The 16,985-nt window shown below is 41.0% G+C and overlaps 1 protein-coding gene across 1 annotated transcript in view; it reads left to right on the top strand.

Annotated features, from left to right (window-relative positions):
- The first annotated feature begins 166 nt into the window (after positions 1–166).
- Positions 167–16,985, top strand: part of HPS3 (HPS3 biogenesis of lysosomal organelles complex 2 subunit 1) — a 31,777-nt gene continuing 14,958 nt past the window's right edge. The window contains exons 1-10 of the mRNA XM_063306617.1: positions 167–440; positions 4,156–4,656; positions 5,232–5,406; positions 8,047–8,135; positions 9,662–9,854; positions 10,973–11,054; positions 13,284–13,438; positions 13,872–13,980; positions 14,078–14,259; positions 15,392–15,566. Coding sequence (XP_063162687.1) covers positions 230–440; positions 4,156–4,656; positions 5,232–5,406; positions 8,047–8,135; positions 9,662–9,854; positions 10,973–11,054; positions 13,284–13,438; positions 13,872–13,980; positions 14,078–14,259; positions 15,392–15,566 — 1,872 coding nt within the window. The 5' untranslated portion in view covers positions 167–229. The remainder of the gene's footprint in view (positions 441–4,155; positions 4,657–5,231; positions 5,407–8,046; positions 8,136–9,661; positions 9,855–10,972; positions 11,055–13,283; positions 13,439–13,871; positions 13,981–14,077; positions 14,260–15,391; positions 15,567–16,985) is intronic.

Below are 16,985 nucleotides of genomic sequence, written 5' to 3'. Positions count from 1 at the left end.
CGTCACCCGCTATAAATGATTCCAAGCAGGGCCACAGCCGTCTCCGACAAAGACGCTGCCCTTGTGGGAAGCTGTGGCTGCGATTGGGGGCTCGACTGATGCCTCCTTCCAGCTGACCGGCGTGGGGCGGTGCCCTTTGCGGAAGCGGCAATCTTTGCAGCAGAGACGGCGGCGGGAATTGCGCAGAAGGCGCTTGAGTTTGGATCCGGAGCCAGGGCGAGCTGCGGCCATGGTGCAGGTCTACAACTTGCATCCGTTCGGCTCGCAGCAAGTTGTTCCTCTAAAGCAGGAACCGGCGCTCTTCTGCTGCGGGCGCGACGTGCTGCTGGTGGCCTGCGGCCCTGGCGCCTGCAAAGTGGAAGTGTTTGCGGAACTCGGCGAGCCGCTCGGCTCGTTCGGTACCCTGGGCCGAGTGCTGTGCATGGCGTATGGCCAAGTGGGTAAGCGCAAACGGGGCTTGGGGATCCAGAGCTGAGTCCGACAGAAGGAAGGCAGTTCACTGAATATGCCTCCTTTTCGAAAGAACGGAGATTTCCCTCGGAAACGAAGATTGGGCTCATACATAATGCGAAGCCAGGCTTTTGTCCTGGTGGGCACCTTCGGAATTTTGTGACCATTTTTGCGAACGTTTTGGCCTGTTGGGCACTCTTATCAAACGATTGCTCAGGGCCCTTGGTCCTTTCTAGCAGTGTTTCTCAACCTTGACATGTGTGGACTTCAACTCCCAGAATTCCCCAGCCAGTTGTACTATCAGGGGAATTCTGGGAGTTGAAATCCCTACATCTTCAAGTCACCAACATTGAGAAACACTGCTTTATAGAATAAAGTGCCACTGTTATACTGATTTCCAGTACAGGTAGTCCTCACTTAATGACCATTCATTCAGTGATGGTTCAAACTTTCAACGGTGCTGAAAAAAACAACTTACAACTGGTGCTCACACCTACGACCATTGCAGCGTCCCTGCAGTCATGTGATCATGATTTGGGCACTTGGCAACCAGTTCGCATTTATGACCATCACAGCATCCTGTGGTCACGTGATTGCCATTTTCAACCTTCCTGGCCAGCTTCTGGCAAGCAAAATTAATGGAGAACTATGTGATTCACTTAACAACCACACAGTTTGCTTAATGACTGTAAAAATTGGGTCAAATTCACTTAATGAGTACTTAGCAACCAAAATTCCAGTCTCATGGTGGTCATTAAGTGAGGACTACCTGTATGTTAATTGCCCCCCCCCTTCTTATTCCCCTCTAACCTTGGTACTTTTTCTGGGAAGGTGGAGACCCTTATAAACAAAGCTTCTGGGGCTCATTGGGAGTTCAGAGGCAGGCCTGGAAACAAAGATGATGCTAGAGGCTGGCATTTTGCTTTGCCCCATTCCAGATTCCCAGTGCATTAAAAAAGGTATCAGCGAGGGAAGGAGGCCAGCTGGTCACCAAATATGCGCTCATTGGTGTCCCCAGACAGCATATGGAGGACCCCAAATGTAAGCCATAAAATCATGCTTTCAAAAAGCAATGGTGTGGTTTGTCCAACGTCAAACCTAATGAATAGTGCTTAGTTTGAAGGCAACATTATACAGTAAGATAATCACAAGTTTATCTTCCCAGTAGCTCTGTCAGCTTCATAACTGAGCTGAAGCATTCTTTGTCTCTCTAAGAATGTTGTTCCTTCTTATTCTATCATCAAACTTTGATCAGAATCCCTGTTAACAAAATAAAATCAATCAGCACACTGAAATGCCACACAAATTGCCTACATGGAAATTAAACTGTAGGTATCTAAGGTTTTCCTATTAACTGTTTTTAAGAGGTTTGCAATTCTAGGCTTCTTATTCTGGTTTTCTAGGAGGTATAAATATTTGTTTATTAGCGGTTCACAAACGCTCTTTTATGGTATTGTAGCATATGTGTTTAAGTCCACTGAAGTTGGTGGGACTTCTAAATCAAACATACTTTAGAATTACTGTGCAGGCCACTTCAACAGAAAAAGATTAGGAACATTGCAGTTCTAAGGTCAGTTCCTAGGGATTAGATATGTTTCGGAGCCTCCTACAGAATATTTTAAGTTAGGTTGTCAGAACATTGGTTTTACAGCAAATTGTTTGTTTTTCCATTTTTAGTCAGTTGATTGTGTTGCAGAAAAGGTTTCAGGGAACACAAGCAGCAAGTAGATTAGGACAGGAATCCCTGCCCTTCTTTAGCAAAGAGCCTCATTGTTTATGCCAGTTGTAAGCAGAATATGTATGTATTTTACAATAATGGATGCCTTTTATCAGAATTATAAATATATTCACATCTATTTCATCATATAGCTTTTAATTGTCCATATGTTTGCATGTTAACATATCAACATTTGTGTGCAAAATGGATCCTGGCTGTGCTTACATGACAAGCTAAACCAAAAAGCCTGATTAGAGTGTGTCACTGTTTTATCCACATTGCAGTTCTTTAATCAGAGTTTAAGGCTTACTGTGTGTGGGACGCGGTGGCGCTGCGGGTTAAACCGCTGAGCTGTCGATCGGAAGGTCGGCGGTTCGAAACCGCACGGCGGGGTGAGCTCCCGTTGCTAGTCCCAGCTCCTGCTCACCTAGCAGTTCGAAAACATGCAAATGTGAGTAGATCAATAGGTACCGCTTCGGCGGGAAGGTAACGGCGTCATGCTGGCCACATGACCCGGAAGTGTCCTATGGACAACGCCGGCTCCAAGGCTTAGAAACGGAGATGAGCACCGCCCCCTAGAGTCGGACACGACTGGACTTCACGTCAAGGGAAACCTTTACCTTTACCCTAAGGCTTACTGTACTATCTAACAGCCACCATTTTCAGTTTGTAGAAAACAGAATTTAAACTCTGAAAATCCTTTAATTACTATTACTAGTTCCCATAAAACCCATTTGGCCAAGGCCTTCCTGGAGGTGATATGTGGTTGGATCCTGGTGGTTGTTAATTCTTCCTTGAGAGATGGGGTTGTCCTGCTGTCTTGTTAAAGAGGCAGTGATTCACCCCCTCCTCAAGCCATTGCTGGACCATACAGTACTGGACAATTTTCATCCAGTTTTCCATCTTTCCATTTTGGGAAAGGTTGCAGAGATGGTGGTCATGCAGCAATTCTAGATAACCTTGGAGGAAACAGATTATCTGGACCCTTTTAAATCAGGATTCAGACCTGTTATGGGACCAAAATGGCATTGATTACGATGACCTCTGGCTGGAGTGGTATGGGGGTGGTGCATCCATCCTTACACTTCCTGACTTCTCGGCTGCTTTTAATCATGGTATCCTTCTGGATTGGCTCTAGGGATTGGGAGTGGGCATACTGTATTGTGCTGATTTTCTTCCTTTCTCTGGGCCCGGTTCCAATCAGTTTTGAAAGGGGAAGGGAGGTCCCACAAGGCTCAGTTTTCTCTCTTCTCCCGTTTAACATCTACCTGAGGCCGCTGGGTGAGGCCGTAAGGCATGGGGTAAGGTATCATCAGTGCACTGGTGGCTGCTCTGGGTTTAGACAACACAATACTGTATATCTAAGGATCTAGTTAAAGAGCCATGTAGCAATAAAATAATTAAACAGGCTTTTTAAAATGTGATAGCTCTTCAGCATTCTAACCCTAATCTGTGTCTGCTGGACTACAGTTCTCTGAATTCCAGTAGCCTCAGCTGGTTGGGAAAGAGTATACGGATGTGTTCCTATTTATATGAAATCATGACAGGCTGTGATGATTATGAATTCAAGGAACCCGGGGTGACTTTGAATACTTTTCTATTAATGCAAGATTAAGTCTCTGTAATAAATAAAGAATCTCCTTAAATTTTGACCAGCTAAATACTGGTTTGAAATATTTAAATATAGATGTTAATTGCAACTGCAAAAAGACACATAAAATGCAAGTCTTTCCTAGTCTGATATCACACAATCCCCATGTGGTAAATCAGGGGATTGTAACATTAAGTTTGCTAATTATGATAAACACGAAATGCAAGTCTTATGGCCCTGTTATTTATTTGATGTGATCTTCTAATGGAATTTCCAGCTGATTCAAGAGCTAAACTTTGTTCACATTAAATTATAGTTTAATTGTACACATTCCTTTGTTTCAGTATGGCATTTGCTTTTTTGCCCTGTTTTTTCAGAATCCACTTTTGCTTTTCAGGAGATTATGTGGCCACTATTGAGGAGAAAAACAACACCCTCTTCTTACGCGTTTACATAAACTGGAGATGCATGTCCTCTGGCAGCTCACGTGTTTGTGTGCGGATGCAGGGTCATAACCCAGAAGCTTCCTATACTAAGACTTCTAAAGACCAAATGTCAATCATAGAAATTCCTCTTTCTGATCCTCCCACATGTTTTTCCTGTTGCCCTTTATCAGGAGACCTACTGGTTGGCTGCAAGAATAAGCTGATATTATTCCACTTGAAGCATTTAGTTGTGAGTAAGGATGTGAAAGTGCTGGACTTTGAACGTTACTTAATTTTGCACATGGAGAAGTTCACCCCAACAGAAGTTGCATTTTGTACAGGGTATGTTGCTGTAACAGCAGAACTGGAAGTCCTTGTCTTCAAGCTTCCAACTGGGGAGAAAGTAACTTTGGCTGATAATAGCAAACAGCATACCTGTGAATCTGTACAGCCTGAAATATTCATTAATGAAGGTCAGTATGCAATTTAAAATACCCAGATCAAGGCTGTGGCACCCAAGATCAGTTTTGGGGAAAGCAGCATACAGTTAGTCCTCATTCAACAATCACTCATTCAGTGACTGTTCAAAGTTACAACAGCACTGAATGAAGGGGACTTATAGTCCTCATAGTTGTGCCCATTGCAGCATCCTCATAGTCACATGATCATGATTCAGATGCTTGGTAATAGGCTCACAATTATGATGTCACAGCATCCCGCATTCACTGCTGGCTTCCAAGAAGCAAAGTCAATGGGAAAGTTGGTGGGAGGACGCAAATGGCGATGACCATGGAACTCTGCGACCATGTGAGATTCGCCTAACAACAGCAACTGGGACTGCCAGAACTGCCATTGTAAGTTGGCATGGTCACGTGATGTTGCGCTTTTGGACTGCATCGCTTAGCGTCCGAGTTCCCAGTCCCAATTACCATTGGTAAGTGAGGACTACCTGTAGAAGGTTCAAGCTGATAATGTTTCTTCTCCTAAGTTCTAGTTGTCTTAAGAGTTGAAGGCATTGTATACTGACATCCTGTTCCACTTACTAAAGGTATAACAGAGGAAGTTGATCAAGCTCAGTCCGAGTCAGATGGGTTTGTTTTCTGTCAGCAGCCTGTGGAACTTCTTGGGGAAGAAAGTAGCAAGTGTGAGATATCTGTTATTCCAGAGTCAATTGGTTTAGCTGATGAAGATCCAAATTTCCAAGTGCAATATGTCTTGTACAGGTAATAAAATACACTCTTTATCACTAACCAATATTAGATTTTATAGATGTGTATTGTGCATACAGTGTGCAGAATATTAACAGTGGTTCCCCTCTGGAATGGAAGTTTTCACTTGGCCCTTAGTATCCAGATCAAAGCAACAAGTATCATCATCTGATATTACCAGGTGGCTGGATCCACACATCTGCTTTGTTTTAACAATAATTTGTCAAGCAAATCGTAGCAACCTGGCTCGCATAACATGCTCAGCTGCAAAACACTGTGGCTGAGTTGACAGCTTACAGTAAGCTAAAACTAAACAAACTATCCTTACTACCATGCGGGAATATTTGCCTCTAATTTCTACCTGCTACAATGAAATTACTGTCAGCAGCCTACATAAGATATAAAACAAAACATCCATGGTCCAATTAAAATCCCAGAAGGGGCCATCCAAAACAACATAAACAAAATATCCTTTCACCAAGCTATGGATAAATTTGCTATGTTAGAATCATCTGTCTGTATTAACCTGTCTCTCCCATCAGACATCTACAGCTGTTAGAGCAGGATCCACCGTGTATACTGCTTTCCACCTCGTAATGATGAAACAGCAAGCATTCCCTACAAACTGGTTATCCTGGTGGCATGATTTCCTCTCTGCTACATAGTGTTACTGTGTTTTACACATGCTTTGAAAATGTAGCATTTTATGTATCTTTCTCCAGCAGCTAATACTGGCTAATACAGCGATTTTTTATTTATTTATATTGATTGTGTTGTTGCAAATAGCTTCATAATTTACATAACGTAGCAGCACCCAACATTTTCTGAAATAGATTGGTTGTTTAGCACTATATTGATGACCCATATGAGATGCTGCCTTGTGTATTCTACCCTTCCCTGTTTGCCTATTCAACAGTGAGTAGAAGTTACTTTTCAGTTTCTTAACAGAAGGGACCTATTTGTGACAGATGTAATTAATGAAAGCTAACATTTTAAAACACTTTCTCATTGCTGAAGAGCAGAAACTTAAGATCCACTCTGTTCAGCATGCTAAATTATAATGTGGGTATTGTATCCAAGTCAACTGTTTTTTTTCCACTTCTCATAAATTACAAGCAGTAGATTCATTATTAGATTATTAAAGGTGTTACAAAATGAATTTTCCTTCTAATCCTTCTGTTTTCCTCGCTGCCCAGGACATAACTGGGGAAGAAATGCCAGGGCTATAGGCTAGGCTGATTAGACACCTCATCAAACTATGGAGTGGTCCTGTGGAGAAACTTCATGACACTGCAGAAAAAGGATTGAGTATGCAGCATCTATAAAGAATCAAAATATATACAACTGTATAGGCTATGGCCTCAGCAGGTGGAAGCACCAGGCTGATGTTGTCTGGGCTCAGAAGCTTAGCAGGATCAGATCTGGTCAGTACTTGAATGGGAGATCCTCCTGGCGTACTAGGGCTGTATGTTAGACTGGGGAATAGAACAAACAATAGAAGAGAATATATGTAGCTCAGGGTTGAATTGTGGAGTTCTTGGTGCTCTCTGAGCTTGGTTGTTTGCTTGCAGATGTTGCATTACCTAGCAAGGTAATATCATCAGCACTGGTGATGTTATCTAGTTGCGTAATGAAATGTCTAAAAGCAAACAACCAAGCTCAGAGCACCAAAATCTCCATAGAACAGACATCCCAGAAGGCTTCGCTGGCAATCAGCTTCCGTACAATTGCCAAGAAACATGCATGGCTCTGTCTGTCAAGTCAGTAGCAGTCAAGATTAAATTTACTTTTTGAATAGATTGTTAGAACAAAAGCTGCATGACTAGCTCATTCTTATGTACATAAAATTATTTTAATTTTATATTAATAAAATAAATTTTTATTTTAATTTTTATTTATTCAGACATATTCTGCAATCCTCTGCATAATCCAGATGCAACTACAGTGTCAGAGTTACGGGTATGAATGCACCTAGAGCTAGCCATTTTAAGGACTGGCACAGAAGCTTCTGTTATGTCAAAGCCTGCCACAAAGGAAGCACACCATAACCAAGTCATTTGATTTCAGAAATGCACAAACATGAGCTTAACTTAACATTTTTGTGAAGATAACAATTTAGTACCTTAATAATTGGACAAATATATTATCCATGGATAATATATTACCTTTCTTCCTTCCCCTATCTTCAAAGAGCTAAAAGTTCATCAAAGTTCCCCAAAGCAGCATTTGCTGAGTTGTCAATTGTAACTAATGTATCTTTCTGATTGGGTAAAAAAGCTGTAATAAGTAAGTATTATTTACTAGTATTTATTTTGGACCTTTTTACCTGTAGAAGTTATGTAAGCCATTCATTTGGTTTCCATGTTAAGTAATTCACAAAGAAACAGCAGGAAGACTTACAATGTGTTATGCGCCAGTTTTAGGAGGTTATTTTACCCCAAAAATGCAAATTGTTAGAACTGTTGAGGAATGCTCATATTGCAAGACTGGTGAGTTTTACATACATGTTTGCTAGTGCACAGAGATCTTAACTACTTCTACTGCACCCTGCTTAAATTGGATGCTGCTTCTGACTTGACATCCTCAGATCTTGCCATAAAAGTAGAGAACAGGTTGCTGGCTTAGCATCTTTTCATTTGTCCCTTTTCTTTGTAGGCGTTTTGCTCTTGATGTGTCCTCGTTTCCTTTCTCTGCTGAAGATGCCAAACTGCACTCTCTTCAGCTGCTACCAATATATGAAGCAGGTACATTTATGAATGTACAATATCATAATGGAAGATGTGGAGAAAAACATCCTGTTTCCAATATTAGATTACTGCGTGAAAGACAAAGCTTGAGTTTATAATAGGGAAATGTTTTGAATATATTTATTAAAACCATATATTGATAGCAGACTTTAATTCCAGTGACCTAAGAATTTGGGTCAGAATCATATTACTTTTAAATAGCTTTAATTGTTCTTGTGAGAATTTCAGAATCATAGATCTTTGGAATACTGTGGCAATTTAGAGATTTATATAAATTCAGTGGAAAGCTTTTAGGGGTTACAGTACTTTTTAAAAAAAAATAACAGGTCTGTTTTGAATTACATTTTTCAATGATTTTTTTTAAAAATTGGGTTCTTTGAGTTATAGCTGTAACATGATGTAAGAAGTTGGAAAGGAATGAGAGAAGGATCTATTAATTATGAGAACAGACTTTGTAGGAACAGTCTGTGTTATATTCTAGCTGATATCAATTTTGTCCACCCTTTGCATCCTAATTAGAGGCAAATTCTAGTGATCAGAACTCCAGTTCCTGTTGAACTTCTGAGTTTACTGCCAAGTTCATTAGTATAAGATCAGCTGGATTTGATCAACTGATTTTCAACTGGGCTGAAAATCTCTGCCCTGACACTTTGTTATTTTGTAATGGGATCTCAAATATGGTCTTTTCAAAAAATATCTTCATTATATGCCATGCACACATTAGCCTTCCAGGATATGCTGAGGTTTTGCACTGTACTTACAGTTTCTGGATGATTTTTTTTTCAAGTATTAAAATTGCAGGGCTCTTGTACTCAGCCCACAAAACATCTCCTGCTTCATATGGTACAAATGTTAATCTAGTTTTAGGTGTCCTAATGTTATTAGTTGTAATTTTGCTCCAGTTCAGTTGGAGTTTGGAGCATATAAGAAAGCTCTGCAACAGATGGTTGCACCATGAAGTGTGTGAAGAAGCTGGCCAGTCAGTCATTACTTCTTCTTCCAGAATGCTCCTATTATGCTTCCTCTTGCCTTTATTTTCTCCCCATTAGAATGTCAGAATTCTGTGCCCACCAAACATGCTCAATCTTCATTAAGTTGTATGCAGAGGAGTTTTTTTTCCCCTCCCTTTGGGGTTTTCCCAAAGGTATGTTTGGCTTTTGGATTTCTGTAAACTTCAGATTTCTTAAGCCTGCTGATACTTCTCTTCAGTGTGTGGATGGGACCATTTTTGCTATAGATGAATTGGCTCTTACAGAAAGCTTGTTGTTAGCGTATAACTTCCTTCTCCAGTTTGATGCTTTCTTTGTGTGTTGAACTATAATGCATCATCCAGACTTGCTTGGATGAGATGGGTGGCCATACAAATTGAATAAATCATCATCATCATCATCCCAAGTTAGATCAGCCAGACTTCTGTAGTTTATGTAATTCAAAACTTGTAAAGGTGTCAGATTGAGAGAAGGGCTTAAAGGTTGGGGCTTTTACCTAATATCTGGTGCTAGATGGTCTTTTCTTTCATCTAGAGACTTCTGTCACAGCCAAGAAAGAAGATACAGCTAAACAAGAATTGCTGAGTTTGTTTTGCTTTTTCTCCCTGCCGCATGTGGCATACCTCTACACGATCAATAACTTAGTGGAGCTGATTTCTACATACAGCTATTCAGAAAGATGCCAGCAGGCAGTTCTTACACCCCAGTTCCTGCATGTCATTACAAGGTATCACATTTTATTGTCCATTGTCCTTCATTAAGGTCCAAAATATTCCACCAGTGGTTCAAACCCTGTGTGGAGGAATGAGCTGCAAAGTTTGAACATAGCTGGCTAAGGAGGTGTATTGATAACAAAGCAAACTTTATTTTTGGTTCTACCAGATATACAGAACAAAATTTCACACAGTGTAGCATGAGATGGGGCAGGAATTTGCTGTTGAAAAGGAAATCCTTCTCTCTATAGCCAGCAGCAAAGGTTTAATAGGTTAAGTCTTTTGTTTTTTAAGAATTATACTACAGTATAATTTCTGGCTAAGCCATTATTTAATTGTAATTTGTTGAACAAACTGCATTGGCTGGATGGCACTAAGCTATATACTATTGTTTGCAAACCATAGGAACCAGATTGGCAGTTTGACAAAACTAACAGGATTATTTATGGTTACATTTAAATTAACCAAGCCTATGCATCACATTTCATAGCTTCCATATAGAACGTTTTGTAGCAACACAGATGTTTTAGCCACTATTGTTATTCACTGGAGATCCTAATTAACTCCTCTTTATTGACAAGAGCACTTACGATTTGCAGATCCAAGATAGGATTGTTGAAGTGGTTCTCCTGGCCATATCTGAAGGAGTTTAGCTGGAATCTGGCACCCTCCCTAGCTGATTGGTTCAAATGATAGTCCTGTATATTTCACAGTGTATTTTTTTTTTTACATCGATACATACTAATAACCGAGGTGTAGTTTTCTTCAACCTGATTTCTGTAAACTTCAGTGTTTACAGAACACTGTAATAGTGTTCTGTATTTCTCTTCAGTGTGTGGATGGCACCATTTTTGCTATAGATGAATTGGCTCTTACAGAAAGCTTGTTGTTAGCATATAATTTCCTTCTCCAGTTTGATGCTTTCTTTGTGCGTTGAGCTGCAATGCATCATCCAGAGAAGCTACAGTACATCATCCATACATCTCTGTAAGTGTTGGAACTCAGCTCTTAGAATTCTGCTGCTCACATAGTCTTTCAGGAGTTGTAATTCCAACACATCTGGAAGGTAACACATTGGCGAAGGGCTGATGGATGTATGCCAGCCTAATTCCTCTTTATTTTTTCCCCTTAGCAACAACCTGCAGTGCTTTACAGTAAGATGCAGTGCAGCAGCAGCTCGGGACCAAGACCCCTACATTGATACAGCGTTAAAGGTGCTCTGATTCACTTCTGAGATTAGCTTTGTTTGTTTCCAAAGTCCACACGTCCTTAACTGTGACGCAGGGGTAGACAACCTTTTGGGAGCTATCAGACTCATTTAACATTTCTTTGGAAGGGCAAGAGCCATGGTGATCAGGGCAAGGATCCAAAGAGAAGCTATGCCATACCTCTGGACAAAGCCAGGACGGTTCTGGTTTACTGAACTTGGAAAGAGGTTTTTGGTTTAGGTACAGGTTTTATGTGTTTTATGATGGGAAAAAGAGCTGCTGATTTTCAGCCATTGTATTGGAGGAGTCTCTAGGGGCTGTTAAAACAACAGTGGTTCAGGGTTTCAGGCAGCCATAGGGCCTCAGATGGCTTACCCGTGTGGTTCAGCTGGAGCTTTCATTGGCTGGCATAATTTGGAGTGCTGCAGAGCAGATGGTTGTGGCAAACGAGCCAGTGGGAAATCCTAAACTGAGTGTGGCAATACTTGTACAAGCATATAAAACAGGAGACTCCCACATGTTTTGGGGAGGCGTGCAGGGGGCTGTGCCCCAGAGTGGGCAGTGTCACCTAGCAAGGTGGATGGGAACATCCAAGGTAGTTCATTGCACATTCATGTTTAGTCACAGACATTCAACACATGTATAAAAACAAATCCCAAACACTCAACAGAAACAAACGCTCGTGCACATATCTGCATACATGCATGTGCTCAGTTAAACACTGATGCAGATACACAGACAGTGGGGAGCAAAAGAACACAGGGGATGGGGGAGTGAATGGAGAAAGAGCCAGGGAGCACTGCTCAGTGGCATAGCACAGATTTGTTTGTTTTATTTATCTATGTAGAAAGCTATAAGGCTCTGTAAAAAACTCTGAGTGGCATACAATAAAAGCAGTCATAAAATACAATTTTAAAAAACCCAAATGCCAGAAGAAACACAACAATTAAAAAACAAACATACAGGATCTGCCACCCACTCTGACCCAAGGCCTGGGGAAATAGCCAGGTTTTCAAGGCTATTTTAAACATGGGCAGAATGGGGACCAGATATCTATTGGGGGAGGGGGGTGCCAGGGAGCAGTAGGGAGAAAAGTGACATGGAGATAGTGTGACTTCCAGAAGACTGGGTGACTTAAATACACATAAAAAATGCCAAACAATAAAAAAACAAGTGTCACGTTCCAGGGTCATTAACCCAGAGAGGACAGTCAAGCAGAAGGAATATAGCAAGGACTGTCAAAATACACTCCAGAGTTGAAAATAGCAAAAACACTACTATTAAGCCCAAAGGGTTAGTTGTGGTTGTATAGTTTAGGATCGGGGCAAGGTGCAGAGATCCAGATGAGGTAGTTGTGAAAGGGAAGAGCGAGACTGTAAAAAAATGTTTTTGTCATTAGGCTGTTTCAGTGAAGAACTCAGGCCTCCATCCCAACCCAGTTGGCATGCTCCAGATGTCCAAGGAGAGAGGCTTTGGAGGCAGCATTGGCCAGCTGTGGGGTGGCCTAGTGCACTGATGATATAAAAGTATTTCATGGTTAAGATGAAAACAGATTGTGAAGAGTTCTAAAATGGGCACAAAAGTAGCAAAGCTAACATAAATTGATACGCATTTCAGCAGAAAAATTCTAACTTCACCAGCTTATTTGAGAAATTTGAGCTGCCAGTATCTGATCAAGGAAGTTATCTTGAGTAGCTAGTTCAGTGAAAAGTAACTTAAGCCCTATTAGGAGTTTTCTCCAGTAGGCATCTCTGGGAACATAGATATCTGGATATCATTCCAGCTACATTGGATGGTATTTTAGTGGGAGTGTTCAGGAGTACTCCTAATTAATGATGCCTGAATAATGTTCAAAAATGCAAGTTCCAAATTGTGAATTATTAGGAAAATGAAATGAACCAAAGTGTCTTTGTAAATAAGAGTTGTACCATCATCACACCTGATAAAGCTATTATTAGAAGCCTGCAGAGGTTTAGGATACCTTAAAATAATGAACCTCAGGCTGATTTTATTACTTGGTTTGGGGAGAATTTTTTATTCATTTATTTAGTATACCACCTGATTCCCAATGATTCTTGGAGCAAATTTTAAGGATCAGATGGATAGATTAAGCTTCTGGCCAACTTGGGAGGCCTCTGGGGACACAAATGGGTGCTGGTGGGTGCCAAGTGATCCACTGTCTGCTCTAGAGAGTTTGAAGATACAATAATGTAAGGATACACTATCTCTTCACAGGCTTGTCCACCTGTGTCTCTCAATGTCTGTACCTTGAGGATGCAGCTTTTTATAGGGTTGAAAGCCATCTCTCACTTCAAACATCATATCATAATTTTGACAAAAGCAGATTCTGAGGACATTCTAGAGAAAAAAACACTTTCACGAAGACTCCTGTAAGTATAAAGGTTTCAAGATTTGGGTGGAGGCAAGTTTTTGATGTTTCTGGGCCAAAGAGAAGTCACTCAGTGACAGATCATCTGGAACATGTGCGCTTGCTTTTCCATTGCTATTGAAAGAATTCTGAAATAGCTGGGGGGGTGGGGGATTTATTTATTTGTTCGTTTGTTTGTTTTCTATCCCGCCTTTATTATTTTTATAAATAACTCAAGGCGGTGAACATACCTGATACTCCTTCCTTCTCCTCTTTTCCCACAACAACCCTGTGAGGTAAGTTGGGCCCAAGGTCACCCAATTGGCTTTCGTGTCTAAGGCAGGACTAGAACTGACAGTCTCCTGGTTTCTAGCCCGTTGCCTTAACCGCAAGACCAAACTGGCAACATTATAGTTGTAAATTAGAGATTCACAAGAGTATATGTATCCTTTTAGTTACCGAAAGGTTGATAACATCAGACCCAAGGGTCCCCCAGAATCTGAACCTGGATGGAATTTGTATATTGTGAACACAACTTCAACTCTCCAACTCTACAGAGAAATGGTACTGTACTATTCTGCATTTATTTTATTGACATACAGGAATAGGGTAGTTTACTGTGGCCTGACAAACTTGAAAGTGACCCCTTTTTCTGCTTTAGGTAGAATACAGCAAGACCTACGAAGATGTTAGAACAGAGAGTTGTATACATCTTTTAAGTGAGGCTCACTTACTAGTCAGAACAGCTTTGATGGATCCTGATCTGAAAGACTTGGAGGAGAAGGAAGATCTCCTAGCAGCATTTCATGAAAGTTGTGCTCTTCTTGGAGACTGTTTCAGCAGGTTTGGATCTCTTGTGCAAGAAGAATCTTTACTCAGATCTTATCACAGGGAGGGAATCATGCTGGAAACTTCACTGGGGACATGTCTTCGTGAAGACCATGCACGTGCCTTACAGGCCAGTTTTGAATCAGATGGCATTACTGTGCTCTTGTATTAAGGAAGATAAAGTAACCCCCTGTATGCTTTCAGCTTAGCCAAAAGAAATAAGGGACAGTAGGTGAGCCCAGGATATGTACATATTATCACAAATATATCCATGGTATATATATCAATATGGAGGACTCCAGCTGGTTTAGATTGCAAGTCCCATAATCCTTAATGATAGCAGAAAATGGGAGTTGTAGTCAATTCATTTGGAGAACGCAGAACATCTTGAAAAATAAAGGGCTTTCCAATCAGTCTTCTATCTCCACATTTTGGTCTGCTTTATATAGGATATGAGGAAGAAGCTGCTTCGACTTCTACTTTCAGCTGCCCACATCCTTGTTCAAAGGAGTCTTCTCTAACATGTCAAAACAACATACACAGAACTTACGGAGTTTCATAGTTAAACTAGCATGGATCTTGCCTTCATCCCCTTCCCTGGTTCTCTTCTCCTGGCTCTCTCTCTCTTATTTTGTACTTTGGTCTGTATCTTGTCTAGCTTAAGGGCACGTGCTGAGTTTTGGGAGAAGGAGTATGATGTCTGAAATTTGCCAGTCTAATAGTTGAACTGAATATTTTGTAAGCTGTTATCTGTAACCTGGTATCCTCCAGAGGTATCTGACTTAGTTTCCAGAATTTCCAGCTAGCATGGCTACTTTATCAATTGTGGAGGGGGATGAGCAGGTTGGAAAAGACTAAAGTAACTTTTAAATTACCTCAGGAAATTATTTTTGTAGGAATTAATGGCCCTTCCTGTTTTTTGAGTTCATCTCCAATTAGAGCCACATTTATGAAAGAGATCGTGTTCTCTTCTTGCAAAATAAGTGTGCATTGTGTTGGCAGTGTGTCTGTAGTTCCAGCGCAAGAGTACTGTAAGACAAACTCTAGTTTTATATACCCATGCATAGAGACGCTTATTTTACTAAAGTACTGTGTAATTAAATAGGATTTTAATTCTTTCTTTTTTTGATGACTTCTATGATTACAGGTTTGACACCAAAGACTTCCATCTTGCACTGCCTTACTATAAGATGTCTGGCCTTTCCATATCTGACGTTCTGAAGAGAGTAATATTTGAAGATAAAACACAGAAGTATGAAAAAGGCTTTATATTCTACTTGCACCATTGCTTTTATGAAGACATAGATGAAGAACTAAGTGAAGTAAGATGATGGATTTCTTTTGTTGTCCTTTCTCAGTAGGAAAGCTGATGTCTTGTGTTGAACCTTTTCCTGCATTCACAACAATAAACAGAGTCAACTGTAAATCAAGCACCTACAGCCAGGACCAGAAATATTGGAACAAGGATAACAGTTTTGACATTTGGCCTCTGTATACCACCACACTGAAGTTGAAGGGAAACATAGCCAGATGGGAGCAAAGTCAGGACTTTCAGCTGTAATTCAAGGGGTTTGACAAAAGTGGGGCACTAACCATTCAGGAAGTACAGCCAGTGGCATACACACACACCCATCATTGGTGGCTCATAAGTAATGGAATGAATGGCTGACAAGCAACTGCATGGCTAGGAATGGCCTGTTTCCTGGGTACCCCATGACCAATCAAGCAGATAAAACACCTGGAGGTGGTTCTGAGTGTCACATTTGCATTTGGTAGCTGTTCACTGGAACTCTCAACATGAGGTCCAAAGACGTGTCCATGTGAGTGAAGGAGGCCATCATTAGGCTGAGAAAAGAAAATAAACCCATCAGAGAGATAGCAGAAACGTTGGGAGTGGCCAATACAACAGTTTGGAACATCCTGAAAAAGGAGGAATTAACTGGCAAGCTGAGCAACAGCAAAAGGCCTGGAAGACCACGGAAGACAGCTAAAGTGGACAACTGCAGAATTCTGCTCATTGTGAAGAGGAACACTTTCACAACATCCAGCCAGGTCAAGAACACTCTTGAGGAGGTAGGCATGTCATTGTCAACATCTACAGTTAAGAGATGGCTTTATGAATGTAAATACAGAGGCTTCACAACAAGGTGCAAACCACTGGTAACATTCAAAAACAGAAAGGCCAGATTAGACTTTGCCAGCAAACACCTAAAAAAGCCTGCCCACTTCTGGAATAAGATTCTTTGGACTGATGAAACCAAGATTAACTTGCACCAGAATGATGGGAAGAGAAAAGTATGGAGAAGGAAAGGAACAGCTCATGATCCAAAGCATACCACATCATCTGTCAAACATGGAGGCAGTGTTATGGCATGGGCATGTATGGCTGCCAATGGAACCGGGTCACTGGTGTTTCTTGATGACTTGACTGCTGATGAAAGCAGCAGGATGAATTCTGAAGTGTATAGGGCTATACTTTCTGCTCAGATTCAGCCAAATGCTGCCAAACTGATAAGACCCCACTTCATATTGCAGATGGATAATGACCCAAAACATACAGCAAAAGCTACCCAATTGTTTCTCAAGGCAAAGAAGTGGTATGTTCTTCAATGGCCAAGTCAGTCACCTGATCTCAACCCAATAGAGCATGCTGTTCACTTACTGAACACAAGACTGAAGGCAGAAAGACCCACAAACAAGCAGCAGCTGAAGGCAGCTGCAGTAAAGGCCTGGCAAAGTAT

This window comes from Candoia aspera, chromosome 6, assembly GCF_035149785.1.
Source record: "Candoia aspera isolate rCanAsp1 chromosome 6, rCanAsp1.hap2, whole genome shotgun sequence".
NCBI lineage: Eukaryota > Metazoa > Chordata > Lepidosauria > Squamata > Boidae > Candoia > Candoia aspera.
This window is presented reverse-complemented; position numbering and strand designations above follow the sequence as displayed.